At 46.7% G+C, this 21652-nt stretch overlaps 1 protein-coding gene across 1 annotated transcript in view; it reads left to right on the top strand.

Moving 5' to 3' along the window:
• Gucy2c (guanylate cyclase 2C) overlaps positions 1-21515 on the top strand; it is a 92127-nt gene extending 70612 nt beyond the window's left edge. Inside the window, exons 22-27 of the mRNA XM_004671850.2 lie at positions 6560-6752; positions 7664-7838; positions 14642-14740; positions 15921-16015; positions 18638-18714; positions 21341-21515. Coding sequence (XP_004671907.1) covers positions 6560-6752; positions 7664-7838; positions 14642-14740; positions 15921-16015; positions 18638-18714; positions 21341-21515 — 814 coding nt within the window. The remainder of the gene's footprint in view (positions 1-6559; positions 6753-7663; positions 7839-14641; positions 14741-15920; positions 16016-18637; positions 18715-21340) is intronic.
• Positions 21516-21652: the final 137 nt, after the last annotated feature.

Below are 21652 nucleotides of genomic sequence, written 5' to 3'. Positions count from 1 at the left end.
TACAAAAAATTTTTTTTTATTTGTTTTGGTATTTCAAGGTAGAGTCTCGCTCTAGCCCAGGCTGACCTGGAATTCAATATGCAGCCTCAGCCTCCTGAGTGCTGGGATTCAAAGTGTGTGCAGCCATGCCTGGCTGTGTTTGGTATCTCTTATTTCTGCAGCGGACGGTCGGTCGGTCGGTCAGGTTAGGGTGCCTGCGCTACTGAGCCTTGTTCTGACTCGCATGCGCAGCTCTGCTCTAGCACTCTCCCTGAGCCTGGACCTTTAGACAAGGCGCTGTCTGTCCTTCCTCAGCCTTAACGTGGAAACTGAAGTGTCCTTGGGGTTATGACCACAAAGACTTTCAGGCAGTGTGTATGTCTTTGTTTTTGTTCATATCACAAGCAGAACTGATTTTTTAAATTTGTATTTGCTTATTGATTAGACAGAGAGATGCAGATAGAAAGAGAAGGAGAGAGAATGGGCACGCAGGGCTTCTAGCTGCTGCAAACGAACTCCAGGTGCATGTGCCACCTTGTGCATCTGACTTATATGGGTCCTGGGAAATCAAACCTGGGTCCTTTGGCTTCACAGACAAGTGCCTTAGCCACTAAGCCATCTCTCCATTCCAGAAGAGAATTTATAAGATGTAGGCAGCCAGTCATGATGGTACACACCTTTAATCCCAGCACTCGGGAGGCAGAGTTGGGAGGATTGCTGTGAATTCAAGGCCACCCTAAGACTACATAGTGAATTCCTGGTCAGCCTGGGCTATGGTGAAACTGTACTTCGAAAGACCAAAAAAAGAAAAGAAAGAAGGAAAGAAAAATACAGAAAAGAGAAGGGAAGGGAAGGGAAGGGAAGGGAAGGGAAGGGAAGGGAAGGGAAGGGAAGGGAAGGGAAGGGAAGGGAAAGGAAAGGAAGGGAGAGGAATGGAAAGGAAAAGGAAAAGAAAAAGAAAAAGAAAAGAAAAGCTGGGCATGGTGGCGCAGCCTTTAATCCCAGCACTCAGGAGGCAGAGGTAGGAGGATCACTGAGAGTTCGAGGCCACCCTGACACTACATAGTGAATTCCAGGTCAGCCTGAGCTACAGTGAGACCCTACCTCAGAAAAAAAGAAAAGAAAGAAGTATGCTGTATCTGTGGTAAGAAGAAATGGTAAGGGCTGGAGAGATGGCTTGTCTGTGAAGCCTAAGGACCCATGTTTGATTCCCTAGAACGCATGTAAGCCAGATACACAAGGTGGCGCATGCATCTGGAGTTTGTTTGCAGTGGCTGGAGACCCTGATGAGCCCATTCTCTATCTGACTCTTCCCCCCTCAAGTAAATAAATATTAAAAATAAAGAGGAAGTGGTGACACACATCAGATGTCTCCCCACTAGACCTCCATGAGCTGTCCTTGACCTCTGCCTTGTGTCAGAACAGCTCAGTGGTGACGGGGGGAAGGAAGTGACAATTGAAATCCCCAAACAACTTAACGTTTCCCAAGCAGTGACATGCAGGTGAATCACTGCAGAATGTTTGGATACACGGAATTAAAACATGCTGACTTGGTCCCCCGCTGCACCCACACAGGAGCGATGTTCTCCATTACAGCATGACTCTGTGATGTCAGAGGGAGAACGCACTAACAGCCCGGCTGTAGGTAGAATCATGGAAACTGAGGTCAGTGAGGCCTGACTGCAAAACATGGCTCCACTGAGTGCTGAGGGTGAGCAGTCTTGGGCAGGTTCCTACCCACTGCCAGCCTCAGCCACCATCGACCGTGTAGCGTGGCTCCTGGAGTCCTGAGCCGTTCACAGGAGCCACAGAAGGAGCTCATCAGAGCCTGGGGGCTGCGTGCTGGCTGCTGCCACATGTGGCTGCTGGCTTTTCATATGACTCGGGTTTATTTTGAGCACTTGCTCCATTTAGAATATTATCTTTCATAGGTGAAGGAGAAATATTGAGACATAATAAGTTTTCTTTTTAATATCTCATTTATTTATTTATTTGAGAGAGTGAGAAAGAGGCAGGCACACACAGAGAGAGAAAGAGATGGAGAGAGAGAGAGAATGGGTGCACCAGGGCCTCCAACCACTGCAAACGAATTCCAGACACATGTGCCCCACCTTGTGCATCTGGCTTATATGGGCCCTGGAGACTTGAATCTGGGTCCTTTGGCTCTGCCGGCAAGCACCTTAATTGCTAGGCCATCCCTCCAGCCCCCATAATGAGTTTTCTAAATAAAATAGCTTCTTGCTGGGTGTGGTGGTACATACATTTAATCCCAGCATTTGAGAGACAGAGGTAGGAGGATCACTGTGAGTTCAAGGCCACCCTAAGACTACATAGTGAATCGCAGGTCAGCCTAGGTTAGAATGGGACCCTACCTCGGAAAAAAAAATCATAGTAAATAAAAATAAATAAAATAAATAGCTTCTTATCTACAAGTCTGAGTGAAGAGGTAGGGGACAGACACACATTCTCTGTTTGGTCCCTGGGCTGAAGAACAGCCTGGTACAGAACTCATGAGGCCTGATGCCACGCAGGAACAGGCTGGAAACAGAATCCTCGAGATGACACTAGAACCTTCCACACCCGTCAGAGAAGGTAGTTTCTGCCTGAGCTCTGAGAGTGTTGACTCAGTGCTGCCCATTCCTTGGTGGCCTTTAACACCTCATTGACAAAACAGCTTTTGGATTGCCTGGTGGTCTTCCCAGGCTCTTATCATCGGTGTTTCAACAGCATCATTGCAATGGTAGAAACAGCTGCCTCAGCACCTCAGCCTCTCCCAGGCTGGGGTCAGCAGTTCAAGATGTCACTGTAAGCACAAGATGGTAAGTATTTTTACTAGATCGCCATAGCTAGAGTTCACCGTGACTCTGGAAAAGCACGCATTGGTTATCTTCATAAAACTTCTTCATATTTGCAAAATAAAATGAAAATATGCCTGGACTCCAGGTAGAAGAACAAAAAAGGAATACTTATAGCCAAAGAGTAAACAAACCACTTATTTGAGCAGTACCCCTTAGGGTTTTGGGAGGTTCAATGTAGGGTTTTGGTCTACCTCAGCCTGACCTGGAATTTACTATGTAGTCTCAGGATGGCCCTGAACTCATAGCAATGCTCCTACCTCTGCCTCCCGAGTGCTGGGATTAAAGGCGTGCCCACCACGTCCAGCCCCCTTAGGGTTTTGAAACATAGTAAAATGCAGTGTTTCTTCTTGAGAGAACCTTTTTTAATTTTTTTTTTTTTTATTTGAGAGCGACAGACACAGAGAGAAAGACAGATAGAGGGAGAGAGAGAGAATGGGCGCACCAGGGCGTCCAGCCTCTGCAAACAAACTCCAGACGTGTGTGCCCCCTTGTGCATTTGGCTAACGTGGGTCCTGGGGAACCGAGCCTCAAACCGGGGTCCTTAGGCTTCACAGGCAAGCGCTTAACCGCTAAGCCATCTCTCAAGCCCTTGAGAGAACCTTTTTAAGATAGCTGTGCTGTCCTCAAATTCAGACAGCATCAGGAGCACCCGTTATTACAGCCTACCATGCTGTTACGGCCTTTCCTTCATGTACCTGTCAAACTTGGTTTTGCTCTAAGTAACATGCTATTTTCAAGGTCCTCCGATTTTTTTTCCACTTTAAGCAAGAAGCAGAATGACAAAATGGCAGAAAACTCAATGTAATCATCACATTTAGCCTCAAAAATGCCCTGCACCCAAACCTGGCGAGCCGTGGACAAGCATTACAGCAATGATGTCTCTGAGGCCTAATGAGCCACGTCAAAGGGGTGTTTTGCAAAGGTCCCAAGTTGAGTCACTGCACCAACTGAGGTGACTTCTCTGCACACATCACAGATTCTCAAATGCCTGTTGCCTGTTCGTGGAGCTGATGGGTTGTGGGTGTCCATGGAGAGTCCAGGCGTCATGCATTTGTGAGAGTCAGCACACCCCCAGTCTTCTCCATCTCCCTGAACATCCCAAGCCCGGGCTGTGGCTGACACATGGTGTGCACGGCAGGATGCTGCGGTGTGCCAGGATGTCTCCCAGGAAGATCTGCACTTCTTGTCAGCTCTCATCTCTTAAAAACAAATAAGTTTATCCTCAGTGGACTACTGTAGAATCTCCCAGCCCCCAGGTTCTAATTCTAAGGCTTCTAGACTCAGGTTCACTTCAAGGTGACCCCAAGAGCAGAAAGCAATCAGGCAAAGGCATGTCAGCACCGCTCCTTTTCCTCCAGGGAAAGGCAGCTTGACACATAGAGGAATTCTGCAGTCCAGGGCTGGAGAGATGTCTCAGCAGTTAAGGTGCTTGCCTGCAAAGCCTGACAACCCGAGTTCAATTCCCCAAGTAAAACCAGATGCACCAGTGGTGCAGACATCTGCAGTTCATTTGCAGTGGCTGGAGGCCCTGAAGTGCCCATCATCTCTGTCCGTATCCTTTCTCTGTCTCTCTCTGCTTGCAATCAAAAAAGAAAAAACTATGGAGCCCATTAGATTCTCTGTCTGTCCGTCAAGTGTGTGTGTGAGTGTGTGTGTGTAAGAATGAGTGTAGATGAGCACGTGCACAGTGTGCATGGGGAGGTCAGAGGTCAACATTAGGTACCAGTCTTACCTTCTGCAACATTTCTTATTTACCACTGTGCTCCAGGCTAGCTGGCCTACAAGCTCTCAAGAGATTCTCCTATCTCTGCCCACCCCCATCCATTTCACCACAGAGGCACACTGGGACTACAGATGTTTGCTACAACATCATCCAAACTCAAGTTCTTATGTTTGCACAGCATGCACTTTATTTACTGAGCAATTGTCCATATTCTTCTAGTTTTTTAAACTTAATTTATTAGCAAGGAGAGAGAGTTAAGAAAGACAGACAGACAGACAGAGAATGGGCGCACTGGGGCCTCCAGCTACTGCAAACGAACTCCAGACACATGCACCCCTTGTACATGTGGCTTACATGGATCCTGGGGAATCGACCTGGGTCCTTGGATTCACAGGCAAGTGCCTTAACCACTAAGCCATCTCTCCGGCCCCTTATTTGTCACTTTTTTTTGGAGGGGGGGTTTCGAGGTAGGGTCTCACTCTAGCCCAGGCTGACCTGGAATTCACTACGGAGTCTCAGGATGGCCTTGAACTCACAGCGATCCTCCTACCTCAGCCTTCCAAGGGCTGGGATTAAAGGCGTGGCCCCACACTCTGCTTATTTGCCACTTTTAATCTTCGTTCAGGTAAGCTATTCCTTCCATCTCTTCAGCAGCATTATTTTGTGGCTTCTCATTGACGTTTATACTTTGGTCATAGTTGCAACTTATTTAAGTGGTGACTGACTTTGCTTTGTAAAGGATCAAAATCTGGTTCAAAATCTATCAAATAAATTCAGATATGGAATGTATCAAAATTAATTTTGAACACATTATTCCTTTACTATGATATTACACAGTACCATGTTAAATATGCCCAAGAAGCAAATCTGTTGGCTTTGATGGGAAAGTCAGATCTGATAGCTTGGGAGTCAAGTTTACATTAATCCCATACTCTTCATCTCTGTTTCTGGATATGGAGCTGTGCTTGTTTGAAGTTGATTATCAATGAGGAGTTGAAAAGTAGGGCTGGAGAGATGGCTTAGCAGTTAAAGCATTTGCCTGAAAAGCCAAAGGAGCCAGGTTCAATTCCCCAGGACCCACGTTAGCCAGATGCACAAGGGGGTATATATGTCTGGAGTTCGTTTGCATTGGCTGGAGGCCCTGGCACACCCATTCTCTCTCTCTTTCTCTGTCAAATAAAACAAATAAATAAAAATAAAATGCTTTTTAAGAAAAAGTAGACAAAAGGGGCTGGAAAGATGGCTTAATGGTTAAGGCACTTGCCAAAGGACCCAGGTTCGATTTCCCAGGACCCATGGAAGCCAGATGCAGAAGGTGGCACATATGTCTGGAGTTAGTTTGCAGTGGCTGGAGGCCCTGGCGGGCCCCATTCTTTGTTTTTTTTTTTTTTTTGTTTTGTTTTTTGTTTTTTTGTTGTTGTTCTATCTGCCTCTCTCTCTCAAATACATATATATATTAGATACTTACATATATGTGTGTGTGTGTGTATATATATATATATAGAGAGAGAGAGAGAGTAGGCAAGGGCAAGTCAGGCATGGTGGCATACGCCTTCAATCCCAACTCTTGGGAGGCAGAGGTAGGAAGATCACCGTGAGTTCAAGACTACCCTGAGATTACATAGTAAATTCCAGGTCAGCCTGAGCTAGAGTGAAACCCTACCTTGAAAAACCAAAAAAAAAAAAAAAAAAGATAGACAAGGGTATATAGTTCCTAGAGTTATATATATATATAAAGTTTATGTGTCAGTGTGTATTAGGGTTAATAAGCTAATTCTAAGAGAATGCTGAATCTGATTGTACTCATCTGACTTCAAGTGTGTTTGTGTGTATAAACATAATGTGTATGCTACCTATTTTGGGCTTCCCAAACACTGGCATTCACTGGAAATCCCAAATTCTTGGATTCCTGGTGGATAATTCTACAGTGTGAAATGCTTATGTAAGACAAGAGAAATCTACAGACATTAAAGGTGTTGTGTTTTCCTTCCTCATCTAGGCTAGTGGTAAAGTCTCTGAAGGAGAAAGGAATCGTGGAGCCAGAACTTTATGAGGAAGTCACCATCTACTTCAGTGACATTGTAGGATTCACAACCATCTGCAAGTACAGCACACCCATGGAGGTGGTGGACATGCTGAACGACATCTACAAGAGCTTTGATCACATTGTGGATCACCACGATGTCTACAAGGTAGCCACTTTCCCTATTCGACCGAAAGAGCAATACCACCCAAGGCCTCCAGACAAGGCTGCTCTGCGGTTCCTCTTGTCATCCCTGGTTTAACAGTTACTGAGCTGGTGGTTGACTCCAAGCTGAAAGGGAAGAGAAGTAGAAGGATTAGAGGCACCACCTGCTGAAATTACATTAAAAGTATCTTTAAGAAGCAGCACAAATTAAATATATTTCAGCAAGAACGCACTTCACTTTCAGTGCTAAACTTAGAGAAAATGGCATAGTTGCAGATCACCTCAAAAAGGAAGCAGGCAGTATGTAGGCTGATTGTGAGTTATAATGAATCGAGCACAATTCCACAAAGACGGCTTGTATCCTGCAGAAATAAACAATTATTGGTGGTCAAATTATAAAAAATGATAAGTGCTAAATATGACTTCTTGAGTAATGTAATGTTACTATAATTAAGTTACATCAGTTCAATTATTTAAACATTTACATAAGTGTTATATCTGTACAGTTATGTAATTATGAAGTACCTTTATGTTACAAAATATTTTATAATTGTTTTATCTCCATTAAAAAAATCCCTAGAGAGCTGGGCATAATGGAACATGCCTTTAAACCCAGCACTCGGGAGGCAGAGCAGAGGTAGGAGGATCACCGTGAGTTCTAGGTCACCCTGAGACTACATGGTGAATTCCAGGTCAGCCTGGGCTAGAGTGATACCCTACCTCAACAAAAAAAGAAAATCCCTGGTTACACTGGCATAGAATTGGTCATGAACTGGCCCCAGCATGTGAAGAGACTGATTATGTGATTATGAACATTCTGAGTTCTCAGTCCTGATGTGCGCTTGACAGGTGATTAAGGCTTTCAATTAATTTCATCCACAGGGCAGAGACACTAATGAGAAAGTATTTTGACAGGTGGAAACCATTGGTGATGCCTACGTGGTGGCCAGTGGTTTGCCTAAGAGAAATGGCAATCGGCATGCAGTGGACATTTCCAAGATGGCCCTGGACATCCTCAGCTTCATCGGCACGTTTGAGCTGGAACATCTTCCTGGGCTCCCAGTGTGGATTCGCATTGGCGTTCACTCTGGTAAGTGGGGAGCACGTGAGGCAGAAAGCATCGAGCATCTTACAACATGGTTGATGGCACACGAGATGCTATTACGTTCCGTGTGCCAGCCGTGGGCTTCCATTACATAATGTTTACATCCAGTCCTCAGAGCACACTGGGAATGGCACCTTGGCCGGCACTTTTCACTTCTGGAAGAGGAAACATCACTCCATTTGAACGCGAGAAGCTCTGGGCCTCCCATTTCAGTCATCAGATCTACAGTCACCTCACCCCTCCAAGTCCCCACTGCTCACATGTCTCCAGTGAACAGCACAGTCGCCGGCTGGGAGCGGGCTCAGTGGTTAGAGGACCTTGCTGGCCCGTTTCCTTCCCCAGTGCTCACACACAGCCAGATGCATGCAGAGTTTGTTTGTAGTGGCCAAAGGCCCTGGTCCACCCATTCTCTCTCTCTCTCTCTCTCTCTCTCTCTCTCTCTCTCTCTCTCTCTCTTTCTTAAGTAAGCAAAAAATATTTCTAAAAATATTTTTTAAGGGCTCGATAAATTGCTTAGTGGTTAAGACACTTGCCTGCAAAGCCAAAGGAGCAAGGATCGATTCCCCAGGACCCATGTAAGCCAAATGCACAAGGGGAGTGCACACATCTGGAGTTCGTTTGCAGTGGCTAGTGGCCCTGGTGCCCCCATTCTCCCTCCCTCCCTCTCTCTCTCTCCCTCTCTTCCTACCTGCCTATTTCCTATTTCTCTCAAATAAATAAATAAAATTTTAAAAAATATTTTTAAACAATTTTTAAAAAGAATTTATTTAAAAATTTTTTAAGTAGATGTGATTACGGGAGAAAAACTAGCAGGCCTGATTCAAATATATTTGTCCTGCCACTGCAGTGGCACAGAGACCACATGGCTCAGCTCAAAGACCGCGAAAGTTTTACCCCAATTCAAAAAAAAAACCTGGGGAAAAGTAATGGAATCAATTTGACCAAAGGACAATTCATAAATCGTGGCTCAGAACCAAAAAGCTCTAGTGGTCAAAGCAGGCAGGCAACCTCTCTAGATGGAAAACAGAAGAGTGCCAGCTGCACACGGTAGTCCCAGGACTCAGGGAAGCAGGGGGAGGAGGGTCCTGAGTCTGGGCCAGTTTGAGCTCCGTGGCAACGTCCTGCCAGAAAGTGAACGAGTGAGGACGAGGGCCTGACTGGCTGCAGCGCCACGGCAGCCACGCTGGAGCGCCGTGATCCATGCAGAGGCTCCGCTGCTGAGGCCCAGGCACTGGTTACAGACGTGTGTCTAACTCAGGCATTCAGCCTGCTTAGGAACCAAGATGGTTGTATTGTTATATAGGGACTCAAAGTAGGACGCAGCTGCAGGAAAAATTCAGTTTTCTTTTTTTGTTGTTTGTTTGCTTGCTTGCTTGCTTTTCAGTTGCTTTATTAGCACATGAAGAATTAGTTTTCAGAGCCAGGCATGGTAGCGCACATCTTTAATCCCAGCACTCGGGAGGCAGAGATAGGAGGATCGCCGTGAATTCAAAGCCAGCCTAAGACTACATAGTGAATTCCAGGTCAGCCTGGGCTAAAGCGAGACCCTTCCTCAAAACAAAAAAAAAAAAAAAATCAAAAAAGAATAATTAGGTTTTATTACTGAGTTTTCAAACAAATACTTTGTTTCCTTTCTGTCCCTCTTACTCTTCCCTTTGAACCCCCACGTGAGCCTTCTTTCAGCTGTCCTACCGCATGCTTCCTTTGTCTGTCACCTCTTGTTCCTCTTTTGTGGTCTACTATCTTGAATCATAGCCCTTAGTTGGAATCACATCTCCTAATTTACATCCAGGTAAACATTACAAGTTAGGATCTACATATGAGCAAGAACATTCAGTTTTTGTCTTTCTGGGCTTGGGTTGCCTCAGTATAATTCTTTCCAATTCCATCCATTTCACATTTCGCAACTTCATTTTTCTTTACTGCTGAGTCAAATTCCACTGAATACATACGCCACATTGTCCTAATCCAGTCTTTGGTTGCTCCATTCCGTTTCCTAGATATTGCCAACAGAGTAGCAACGGCCATGGATGTGCAAGTCTCTGTGACGGGATGTCACGCCCAGGGGAGCGTGCTGCTGGGCGGTAGCTCTTCTCTAACTTTCTGAGAAACCCCCACATGCATTTCCATTAGGACCACGCCCGTTTTGCACTCTCACCAACAGTAAAGAGGGCCTTAAACAGGTTCGAGATGAGTCACAGTGTTTTAGAAACATAGTTGGAGGAAAACTCATAAGTCATCTCCATGAATCCTTTCTTTTCTTAGTATATATTTTTTATTTTTATTTATTTGAGAGAGAGAGGATGGGCATGCCCGGGCCTCCAGCCACTGCAAACAAACTCCAGATGCGTGTGCCCCCTATGTACGTGGCTTACATGGGCCCTGGGAATCAAACCTGTGCTCTTAGGTTTCTCAGGCAAGCACGTCATCCACTAAGCTATCTCTCTACCCCATGAACCCTTTCTAAGGCGTCCTGTCCTGACTTTTCTTTTTCTACTTCCCTCCCTCCATCCCTGCCTTCTTTCCTTTCGTCCTGTGAGACAACATCACAGTGCGTAACTCAGGCTGGGCTGCCTGAGATTGATAATAATTTTAGAATAATCCCAGCACTGCCTAAAAGTCATTTCCAAAGTGAACTCATTGCATTGGTGAGAAGCACTAACTGTTGAACAATCAGTCTTTCTTGTTATTGCTTTTGTTTTTTTTTTTACACTGTGGGCCTCACAGAAGGTCAGAGTACAGAAAGCCCTGAGCACCGCCCCACCCAGGCTCTGTGATGAGGAACAGGCAACCTCCTTTGCTCAGCACAGAGACAGACCGCAAATACTTGCTGATTGAGCAGTTACTCTGTGAGATGCTCAAACTGACAGCAAAGAGGAGTTTGTGAACTGCTGCCGTTCCTCTGTCGGCCGGAGCGTAGCCCTGGTCTCCCCAGTCACATCACAGCCACTGTCACAGGTGTTTCCCCACATCTGTGGCCGACAGCAGCAGCGTCTGTCTATATTCTGACCCATCAGAAAGTGCCAGGCCTGGGGAAGGCTGGCCGAGGACTGACAGCAGCGAGGCTGAGAAGGGAGGTCTGCGTCTCTCCTCATCCTCATCCCTCCTGACGGGGCAGCTCCTGGGCCGCTGGTTGACTAGCTGGGACACACACATGCCTGGAAGTATTTAGACCTAACAAACAAAGACTGGCCAAGTATTGAGAATTGACAGCAAGGCACAATGCCTGCAGGAAGTTTTCTAGTAGGCCCTTTGCAGTCTTGCTCTGTTTTTGAAGTAAGGATTCACTTGTCAATAGACCTGCTGGGCCCGAAGCGCAGCCCGGCGTGGGTGGAGCTCAGCGAGCGCCTCCCGAAGCTGCCTCTGCGCCGGGCCGCCCCGCTGACGGGAAGATCACCAGCTTAGGCTGCCCGGAGCTCTAGAGCAGCCCTGGCAACTTATTGAGACTCTGCCTCAAAATAAAGATAACAGAATAAATAAAGGGGTACAAAATTGGCTTGGGAAATAGCTAGTGGTAGAAAACTTGCCTAGCGGGCATGAGGGCCTGGTTTCAGAACCAAAAGCTGCCTTTGGTGTGTGTGGGGGGGTGCAGTGGGAGCAGTTGTTTTTGTTTTGTTTGGCATCAAACTTGATTATGAAAGGCTCAGAACTCAGGGCGCACCCGGTCCTTTTCAACGATTTTTTTTTTTTTGTTTCAGTGTCGTCCACAAAAAAAGTGGTAGGATAAACCTAAAAACAAATTAATATAGGTCAAAAACAAGCCAGCCAATCACAAAATAGTCGCCACGACCTGAACCCGGGCTGGTCGGCTGGTCGTGCCCGTGCCTGTCCTTCACTTCCTGCACTTAGTCACCTCACCTACGCTGTGTTAGGGGTCGCCCTAACCTTCCCTAGCGAGGCATGCAGAAACATCTGCTCACCCCATGGTAGACCAAGCCTAGCAGGGGAACCAGTGAGTATATTACTGGACTTACAGGAGCGTGAGGAAGCCACCAAACAGCTGTTACGAAAAACGCCTTCCTCACAGCTGCAGGGATGGAGTTTCCGCCCTTCAGTTCAAGCTTCCACCTCTTCATTCCAGCGCCTCCTGGGATCACATGCAGCTGGGGCCCAGTGACCGTGCGAGGGGGCGTGGGGGGGGACTCTCAGGCAAGAGCTAATGACCCTTTCCTTCCCTCCGCCTAGGAGGGGATGTTTTGTTTTTTGAGGTTTTGTCTTTTTTTTTTTTTTTTTTTTCAAGGTAGGGTCTTGCTCTCTCTCGACCAGGCTGACTTGGAATTCACTGTGTATTCTCAGGGTGGCCTCGAACTCTTGGCAGCGATCCTCCTATCTCAGCTTTCCGAGTGCTGGGATTAAAGGCGTGTGCCCACGCACGGCTCCTATGAGGGAATGTTAATAAGCCTGCCCTTACTGAGGGCATCTTGTTGGTACTCCAAGCTTCTCTGGTTAAGTTGGCAGCAGCTGTTCCACAACACCTACCGAAGGTGTCACACTGACGCTCTCGCCCTGTTTTTTTCTTTTGTTTTGTTTTTAAACATTTATTTTATTTTATTTATTTGAGAGAGAGAGGGAGAGAATGGGCATGCCAGGGCTTCCAGCCACTGCAAACGAACTCCTGAAGCATTGTGCATCTGGCTTACGTGGGTCCTGGGGAATCAAACCTGGGTCCTTTGGCTTTGCAGGCAAACACCTTAACTGCTAAGCCATCTCTCCAGTCCTTGTCTTGTTTACTTGTTATAATAACTTTGTGCCACAGACTTCCCCCAAGTGGCATTCATGTGCTCACAGAAGACTATGCCAAGTCCCCGTTGTGATGGTTTGATTCAGATGTCCCCCATAAACTTAGGTATTCTGGATGTTAGGTTCCCCAGCTGATGGCAACTGGAAATTAACGCCTGCTGCAGGTGGTGTATTGTTGGGGGCGGGCTTATGGGTGTTACAGCCAGTTTCCCCATGCCAGTGTTTGGCACACTCTCCTGTTGTTATTGTCTACCTTATGTTGGCCAAGGGGTGATGTCCACCCTCTGCTAATGCCTTTGTTTTCCCTGCCATCATGGAGCTTCCCCCTTGATCCTGTAAGCCAAAATAAATCTCTTTTTCCCATAAGTTTCTCTTGGTTGGGTGATTTCTACCAGTAATGCGAACCTGACTGCAACACCTGTCATCTGGGTATTCCATCATAATGCCACCCAAAAGAAATACAAAACTAGGGCTGGAGAGATGGCTTAGCGGTTAAGTGCTTGCCTGTGAAGCCTAAGGACCCCGGTTCGGGGCTCGGTTCCCCAGGACCCACATGAGCCAGATGCACAAGGGGGTGCACGCGTCTGGAGTTCGTTTGCAGAGGCTGGAAGCCCTGGCACGCCCATTCTCTCTCTCTCCCTCTATCTGTCTTTCTCTCTGTGTCTGTTGCTCTCAAATAAATAAATAAATAATTTAAAAAAAAAGAAATACAAAACTAACTTGTGCACTTGTGCATTCAAGTCTATGGTTCCTTCCAGCAGTCTAGAATTCAGGAAGGTGTTGTTTGACACAGTTAGGCAAACTATGGGACCCCTTCTAGAGAGCTTCTATTTGAAATGTTGATGTTTGTCATGAGGGGAAGGTCTGGATGCCTCCTGTTAGTGTAAATACTTTTCTTTTCCTTCTGAAAGCTCACAGTCATTAAATAGACTCACTGCATCAATTCAAAGCAGAAGTCAAGGGCTGGGGCTCTGGCGTGCCCATTCCATCCTCTTCTTTGCGCCTGCGCTCTCTCTCTCTCTCTCTCTCTCTCTCTCTCTCTCTCTCTCTCCCTCTCTCTCTCTCTCTCTCTGTCTCTCCCTCTTTCTCTCTCTTAAAATAAATAATAAAAAATGGAAATAACATAAAATAGTAAAGTAAAAGCAAAAGTCATGCCTCAAGTCACATGCTTGGCCATGTTTCCAAGCCCCAAAGTATTCAGCTTTGTGACATTGAGAAGAGCCTGATCTGTCTTTTTGTTGTGCATATGTGTGGTATACATACATGTGTGTATACGTGTTCATATTGCATGGACACATGTATGGGAGGATGCATGTCCACATGTCCACAGGCACGTGGAGACCAGAGGGTTGGTGTCAGATGTCAGTCACTGTCAAACTTATTTTTTTTTTAATTTATTTACTGATTTATTTATTTGTGAGAGAGAATCAGAAACAGAAAGAGAATGAGTATGGGTGTGCCAGGGTCTCTTGCCAGTGCAAATAAACCCCAGATGCATGCACCACTTTGTGCATCTGGCTTTACATGGGCACTGGGGAGCCAAACCCAGGCCAGCAGGCTTTGTAAGCAAGTGTCTTTAACCACTGAACCATAACCCCAGCCTGGCCTCATTTATTGAGATAAGATCTTTCTCCGAACCTAGAGCTCACCAATTCAGCTAGAGCAGCTGGTCAGCAAAGCTCTATGGATCCTCCTGTCTCTGCTTCCCCCTGCTGGGATTATAGACACATACCATCATGGTTGGCTTTTTGCATGGGTGCTGGAGATCTGAACTCAGGACCTCATGTTCACCTGGCAGGCCCTTTGCCCACTGAGCCATCTTCCCAGCCTCCTGATGTGTCTTAACTCCACTTATTTTGGGGGGGGGGGTTGAGGTAGGGTCTTGCTCTAGCTCAGGCTGACCTGGAATTAGTCTCAGGATGGCCTCAAACTCACAGAGATCCTCCTACCTCAGCCTCCGGAGAGCTGTTATTAAAGGCGTGCGCCCCCACACCCAGCTTAACTCCACTCTTAATCCCCCTGCCTCTTGTCTCTGCCCTTCACTGCAGGTCCCTGTGCTGCTGGAGTGGTAGGGATCAAGATGCCTCGCTACTGCCTGTTTGGGGACACTGTCAACACAGCCTCTCGGATGGAATCCACTGGCCTTCGTAAGGAGAGAGAGGACTGTTTCCTTCCTGCTTGTCGGGCAGTGATAGGACTTGGGTGCAATAAGAAGACAAGCAGTGCTGTGTTATGAAAGCAGTCCTCCCGTTGCTTGAGCCCATGTTAATCTGGCCATTGCTGCCTTTGCTTTGTGGTTGTGTTTACTGCTCATTATTTTAGTCTTTCGTATTCCATTTTAGACTGCTTTAATATTTGTGAGTCATTGGCAAGGAGTTCATGAATGTTCCTCCTGGAACAGTGATGAAATTTAGCTACATGTAACGCAGTAAGCTAGACATGGACCATACACCCTGTTCACAGTCATATTTTCTCTTTATTTGTTTATTCTAGGAATTGACTTTAGTGAAGAAAAATGATCAAGGTATTTACTATATGCAAAGAGTGCATGTGTCTGGCAAGACAGAGGCACAGCACCCTGCATACAGTAGATAACTCAGTGATGGGAGTGATGGGAGTGAAGACATAGCAGAGGGAGAAAGCATTTGCAGATGGAATTTTAAGAAAAGCTGACGACTGCTGGAGAGATGGCTTAGCTGTTAAGGTGGTTACTTGAGTGCTTACTTGTGAAGCCTAAGGTCTCATATTTGACTCTCCAGATACCACATAAGCCAGAATCACAAAGATGAGGCAAGCACAAGGTCTCACAGGCCCACTAGGTGGCGCAAGCATCTGGAGTTCGATTGCAGAGGCTGAGATGCCAATTTCTTTTTCCCTCTCTCTCTCTCAAATTTAAAAAAAAAAAAAAAAACTCATTTAAAAAAAAAGCTGACAAGGGCTGGAGGGATGGCTTAGTAGTTAAGGCATTTGCCTGCAAAGCCAAAGGACCCAGGTTTGATTCCCCAGGACCTACGTGAGCCACACAGGGGGCACATGCTTCTGGAGTTTATTTGCAGTGGCTAGAGGCCCTGACATGCCCATTCTCTCTCTCTGCCTATCGCTCTCAAAAAATAAATAAAAATTTTTAAAAAGCTGACAAAACACAGCTATTTTTGGTCTAAGGAAATGGCTTAGTGGTTAAGGTGCTTCCCTGAAAAGCCTAAGAACCCAGGTTCAATTTCCCAGAACACACGTAGGTCAGATGAAGATGGCGGTGCCTGCACTTGGTGTTTGTTTGCAGTGGTTGGAACTGGCATGCCCTATCAGAGCTCTGTTTTGCCATTCCAGCCTTGCGGATTCACATGAGCAGCTCCACCATAGCCACCCTGAAGAGAACTGAGTGCAAGTTCCTGTACGAAGTAAGAGGAGAAACATACTTAAAGGTAAGGAATTTCCAGAGGACACATGCGAGCTCTCCGTCACATGGCCACCTCCCGTGAGACTCCACCAGGAAAGCTGAAGATAAGATGAAGACCCTTCTCCAAACTCCCCACAGCAATCACACCATCCCTGTGTGAGAAGCCTCAATGAAGCTTGGCAGCTCACAACTTCCCTGTCCTCCAAGGCACCCTGTAGAGATGGCGTGCTATGATCAATATGCTAGTCCCTTGTTTTTTGTTCTATTTTGTTTTGGGTCTGCATTTATTTATTTATTTTCTGGTACTGAGGATCAAACCCAGGACCTTGTGCTTGCAAGGCAAGTGCTCATCCACTGATTTAAATCCTAGACTGATCAATATGCTACAAAACACTGCATATATCCACATTCTCCAATCCCCACAAATTCATCTGGTCTAGGATTTATATAAATCAAAAATCCCGGGCTTGGAGAGATTCTTTTTTTGTTTTTGTTTTTGTTTTTTGAGGTAGGGTCTCACTCTAGCCCAGGCTGACCTGGAATTCACTATGGAGTCTCAGGGTGGCCTCGAATTCATGGCGATCCTCCTACCTCTGCCTCCCGAGTGCTGGAATTAAAGGCGTGCACCACCATGCCCAGCTGCTTGGAGAGGATTTTAGTGGTTAAGGCATTTGCCTGAAAAGCTAGAAGACCCAGGTTTGATTCCCCAGCACCCACTTAAACCAGATGCACTAGGTGGTGCATGCGTCTGGAGTTCATTTGCAGTGCCTGGAGGCCCTGGTGTGCCCATTCTCTCTCTCTCTTTCTCTTTCAAATAAATAAATAGATAAATAAAATTTTCTTAAATCCTGCTTGTCTCTAAATGCAGCTCTCTGAAGACATATCCCCAGCAACTGCTTTTTCATATATATACTTTTTATTTGAGAGAGAGAGAGAGAGACAGAGAGAATGAGTCAGACACAGAGAGCGAGCATGGGCACACCAGGATCTCACGCCACACAAATGCGCCACTTTGTGCATCTGGCTTTACAGGGTACTGGGGAGTCAAACCTGGGCCATCAGGCTTTGCAATCAAGCACCTTTAACAAATGAGCCATCTCTCCAGCCTACCAGCTGTTTGCAGGATTCTGAAGCTCTGACCAGTGAATGACACGCTGTGGTCCCTTACCCCTCATTTGCCGTGCACTTGTTAAAATGCAGGTGTCAGGCCTGGGGAGATGGCTCAGAAGTTAAGGTGCTGGCCTACAAAGCCTAACAACCAGGTTCAACTCCCCAGTACCCATGTAAAGCCAGATACACAAAGTGGTGCATACGTCTGGAGTTCATTTGCAGTGGCTAGAGGTCCTGGCACGCCCATTCTGTCTCTTATCCCTTTCTCCTTGCAAATAAACTAATAAAAATATTGGAATGCAGCTGTCTGGACACCCTGCCAAGCCTCCTGCAACTCTGAGGGAGAGAGAAGGCTTTGGTATTCTGGACAATGTTCTAACATTTGTGACCACAGTGAAGTTTGAGAGTCATGGCTGAAGGTTCCCGGCATCTTCTCGCATGTGACATAGCTCTCCTCCAAAGCCACCAGCTGGCCCCATTTGGCACCCAGACTGCTCTTAGAAAGTTATTGCAATCTTTTCACAACTGATCTGCAGCCAGCTACTGGCTATAAAATTTTCTGTCACCAGGAGCCATAATGCTCTGGCCTGTACACTTTTTCTGAAACTTGGAAAAGTTTAAGTAAAAGTGTTCTAACATCACACTCACTCTTTTAGTCACATAAAGGTATGTTTTCTATACACCGTTGTTCCCTTAAGAGGATTTTTATAGTCTGAACATAACAGAAAACCATTGTTTTTAAGGGTATTTAAACATTTATGTATACTCACTTCATATATAGGAGTCAATCTATTTCTGAAACATAAACTTTACCAGAATTGGAATTTACAGTAAATTTGCTTTCATTTCATAATCCAGCAGCCACCCACGCTCACGGAACCAGACAAATGTCCCACCAGGAGTATCTGGTGTAAATGGGTTTGTAATTACACACTTAAGATAGTGAAGTTGTGGTAAAAGTTTTATAACAAAATTTTATGGCAAAGGTGTTAAAAGAAAATATAGACAATGGAAATTGGCTAGATTTGGTGACATAGCTGAATTGCGATGGATTATTTTTCTCTGTCTCTTCCTCTTCTTCAACAAAGTCTCAAAGGCTGGCCAGGGACTTACCATCTAGCCAATAATAGACTTGAACTTCTGAAAGTGAGAGAAAAGGGGGGGCAAAAAGCCAATTTAAAAACAAACATTTGTCTAGAGATGCCACAAGCCATAAGGAGTTGTGTGACATTGGGGAATAGAGAGATGGCTTAGCAGTTAAGGCACTTGCCTGTGAAGCCTAAGGACCCAGATTCAATTCCCCAGAACCCACTTAAACCAGATTCACAAGGTGGCGCATGTGTCTGGAGATCATCTGTAGCGGCTAGAGCCGGTGGCATGCCCATTCTCTCTCTCTCTCTCCCTCTCTCTCTGTCAAATAAAAAAAGTAAATAAAATATTTTTTAAAAGATAAGAAGTTGCATGGCACCTTTAGATACAAGCCCTGGTGGGAAGTGAGCAGAGGCGCCCAGGGCACTCACCTCTTCTGTCTCCCCAGGGAAGGGGCACGGAGACCACGTACTGGCTGACGGGGATGAAGGACCAGGAGTACCACCTGCCCACGCCGCCCTCCGTGTAAGCCTGGGTGGCGAGGCGGGCGGCGGGAGGCGGGCGCGGGCGTCGCACGTGCTGCCTGCAGCGGCTTCTCAGTCGCTGCCGAGTGTGCAGCGCGGTGAGCGACACCCCGACACCCCGACACCCCGACGCCGGGAGCTGGCCAGAGCAGACTGCCTCGGGCAGGAGTGTCCTCAGGGAGGAAGCCGCGGGGGGCTCGCCGCCCTGTAGACCCTGAAGAGATTTTGTCCGTATTTTATTTAGTTTGCTTTTGTTTCATTTTACTTATTTGTTTCCCTTTTATACTTATAAGAGGATATTTTTTGAGGCCAGGTGTGGTGGCACACGCCTTTAATCCCAGCACTTGGAAGGCAGAGATAGGAGGACCACAAGAGTTCCAGGCCACCAAAAAAAGATGTTTTTTGAATCGCCCCGACAGGGCTGGACAGATGGCTCTTCCTTACAAAGCCTGATGGCCTGGGTTCAGTTCCCTACTACCCAGGTAAAAAGACAGTGGCAGGAGGCCGTGGCATGTCCATACTTTTTCTCTCTCTTTGTCTGCCTCTTTCTCTCTCTGTCTCTCTCAAATAAATAAAAATATTTTCTTAAAATTTCTTAAATTGTCCCAGTGATAAAGAAAGATAATGGATAGGGGCTGGAGAGATGGCTTAGTGGTTAAGCGCTTGCCTGTGAAGCCTAAGGCTTGATTTCCCAGGACCCACATTAGCCAGATGCACAAGGGGGAGCACGCATCTGGAGTTCATTTGCCGTGGCTGGAGGCCCTGGTGCGCCCATTCTCTCTCTCTCCCTATCTGCCTCCTTCTCTCTCTGTCGCTCCCAAATAAATAAGCAAAAATAAACAAAAAAAAAGTTTTTAAAAAAAGAAAGATAATGGATAGGTGATATGTAGATAGATACGTGCGCAGAGAGAGGGGCAATGAGAAAGAATGAGAGAACTCAGTGTCACTCCATAGCCCAGGCTGGCCTTGAGCTTGCTGTCCTTCCACCTCAGCCTCCTCAGTCCTGTGTTTTGTACATCACACCTCACCCAGTAACTTTTTTTTTTTTTTTTTTTTTTTTTGGTTTTTCGAGATAGGGTCTCACTCTAGCCCCGGCTGACCTGGCATTCACTGTGGAGTCTCAGGGTGGCCTTGAACTCATGGCGATCCTCCTACCTCTGCCTCCCCAGTACTGGGATTAAAGGCGTGTGCCACCATGCCCGGCAGTAACATTGTTTTTAAATGTTTCTATATTTTTATTTATTTATTTGCAAAGAGAGGTTGAGAGAAAAAGAGAGACAATGGGCACATCAGGGCTTCTTACCACTGAAAACAAACTCCACATGCATGTGACACTTTGTGCAGTTGCCTTTACATGGGTACCAGGGAACCAAACCTCAGCCATCAGGCTTTGCAAGTGCCTTTAGTCACTGAGCCATCTTTCCAGCCCTCAATTATATATTAAACAGCATATCTCCACTAAAATATACTCAACTCATAATTTTTCAGAAAATATGCAACATATTAGGCATAAATAAAAGTTGAAAGTTGCCAGGCGCGGTGGCGCACGCCTTTAATCCCAGCACTCGGGAGGCAGAGGTAAGAGGATTACCATGAGTTCAAGGCCACCCTGAGACTACATGGTTAATTCCAGGTCAGCCTGGACCAGAATGAGACCCTACCTCTAAAAAAAAAAAAAAAAAAAAAAAAAAAGTTGAAAGTTGGTCTGGAGAGATGGTTCAGTGGTTAAGGCACTTGCCAGCATAGCCCAACGACCTGAGTTCAATTCCACAGGACCCACGTAAAGGCAGATGCACACAGAGGCGTATGTATTTGGAGCTTGTTTGCAGCAACTAAAGGCCCTGGTGCACCCATTCTCCATTCTCTCTGTCTCTCTCTCTCTCTCTTCTTCTCTCTTTCTCTTTTACTGCTGAGTACGGAGGCACATGCCTTCAATTCCAGCGCTCAGGAGATGGAGGTAGGAGGATCACTGTGAGTGAGACTCCATAGTGAATTCCAGGCCAGCCGGGGCCAGAGCGAGACCTCTTACAGTTGACTCAAGTTGCTATCCCATTGCTGATTGTAAGTGCTCCAGCCATCAGCCATGTGGCTGTTGCCACGGCTCTCACTGGTGTGGAGACACCCTGTCATGCAGGAGCAAGGCGCTAGAGGGATCAAGACCACTCAGATCTCCCCAGAGCAAAGAAAACCTGGCTTCTTGCTAGGCATGCTCATGCCCACTCTAAACCTTTAAGCCCTTCAACCAGGCTGAGCCCTCCCCAAATGATGTGCACATTCCTAGCTATGTGGGAGACCAGTGCATTCTCAGGGTAACTGGTCCGGGCAGGCTCTCTGTGGTTTCTGTTCCGCACCTCAGAGGCATGTATGAAGCCCAGCTCCTCCAGCTGTGCTTCCAAATTCCAGCAGCATGTTTCACCTTCAAAGCCAAAGCTGCCTCTTCTGTGGCCTGCACAGCTGAGGGCTCCAAGCGCCTCAACGCCAGGACGAGGCTCGCTTGGTGTTCCCTGGGCTCCCACCCTGGGTGGCATAGATTCAATGGGTAAAGGGGAAATTGCCCTGCTGGTTGCCGGCCTGAGGAACAGCCTGTGTGAACTGCTATGTTGTTTTCTTCCCTGCTTTCTTTCCAGGGAGAACCAACAGCGCTTGCAAGCTGAATTTTCTGACATGATTGTCAGCTCTTTGCAGAAAAGACAGGCCTCGGGCATCAAAAGCCGAAGGCCCGCTCGGGTAGCCAGCTACAAGAGGGGCACTCTGGAATACTTGCAGCTCAACACCACAGAACAGGAAAGCACCTACTTTTAGACGTGGATGAGGTCTCAGACGGCAGGGAGTCAATCTAGCTGCACTGAGCCAGCTCAGCTGCCTCCTGTATCCTGAAAACGGAAGGCGCACAGAAACGCACTCCACCTTGCCGCCCACCTCAACTTGGACTTTCTGCC

This window comes from Jaculus jaculus, chromosome 23, assembly GCF_020740685.1.
Source record: "Jaculus jaculus isolate mJacJac1 chromosome 23, mJacJac1.mat.Y.cur, whole genome shotgun sequence".
Taxonomy (NCBI): Eukaryota; Metazoa; Chordata; class Mammalia; order Rodentia; family Dipodidae; genus Jaculus; species Jaculus jaculus.
Note: the sequence above shows the minus strand (reverse complement) of the source record. Positions and strands in the feature narration are given on the sequence as shown.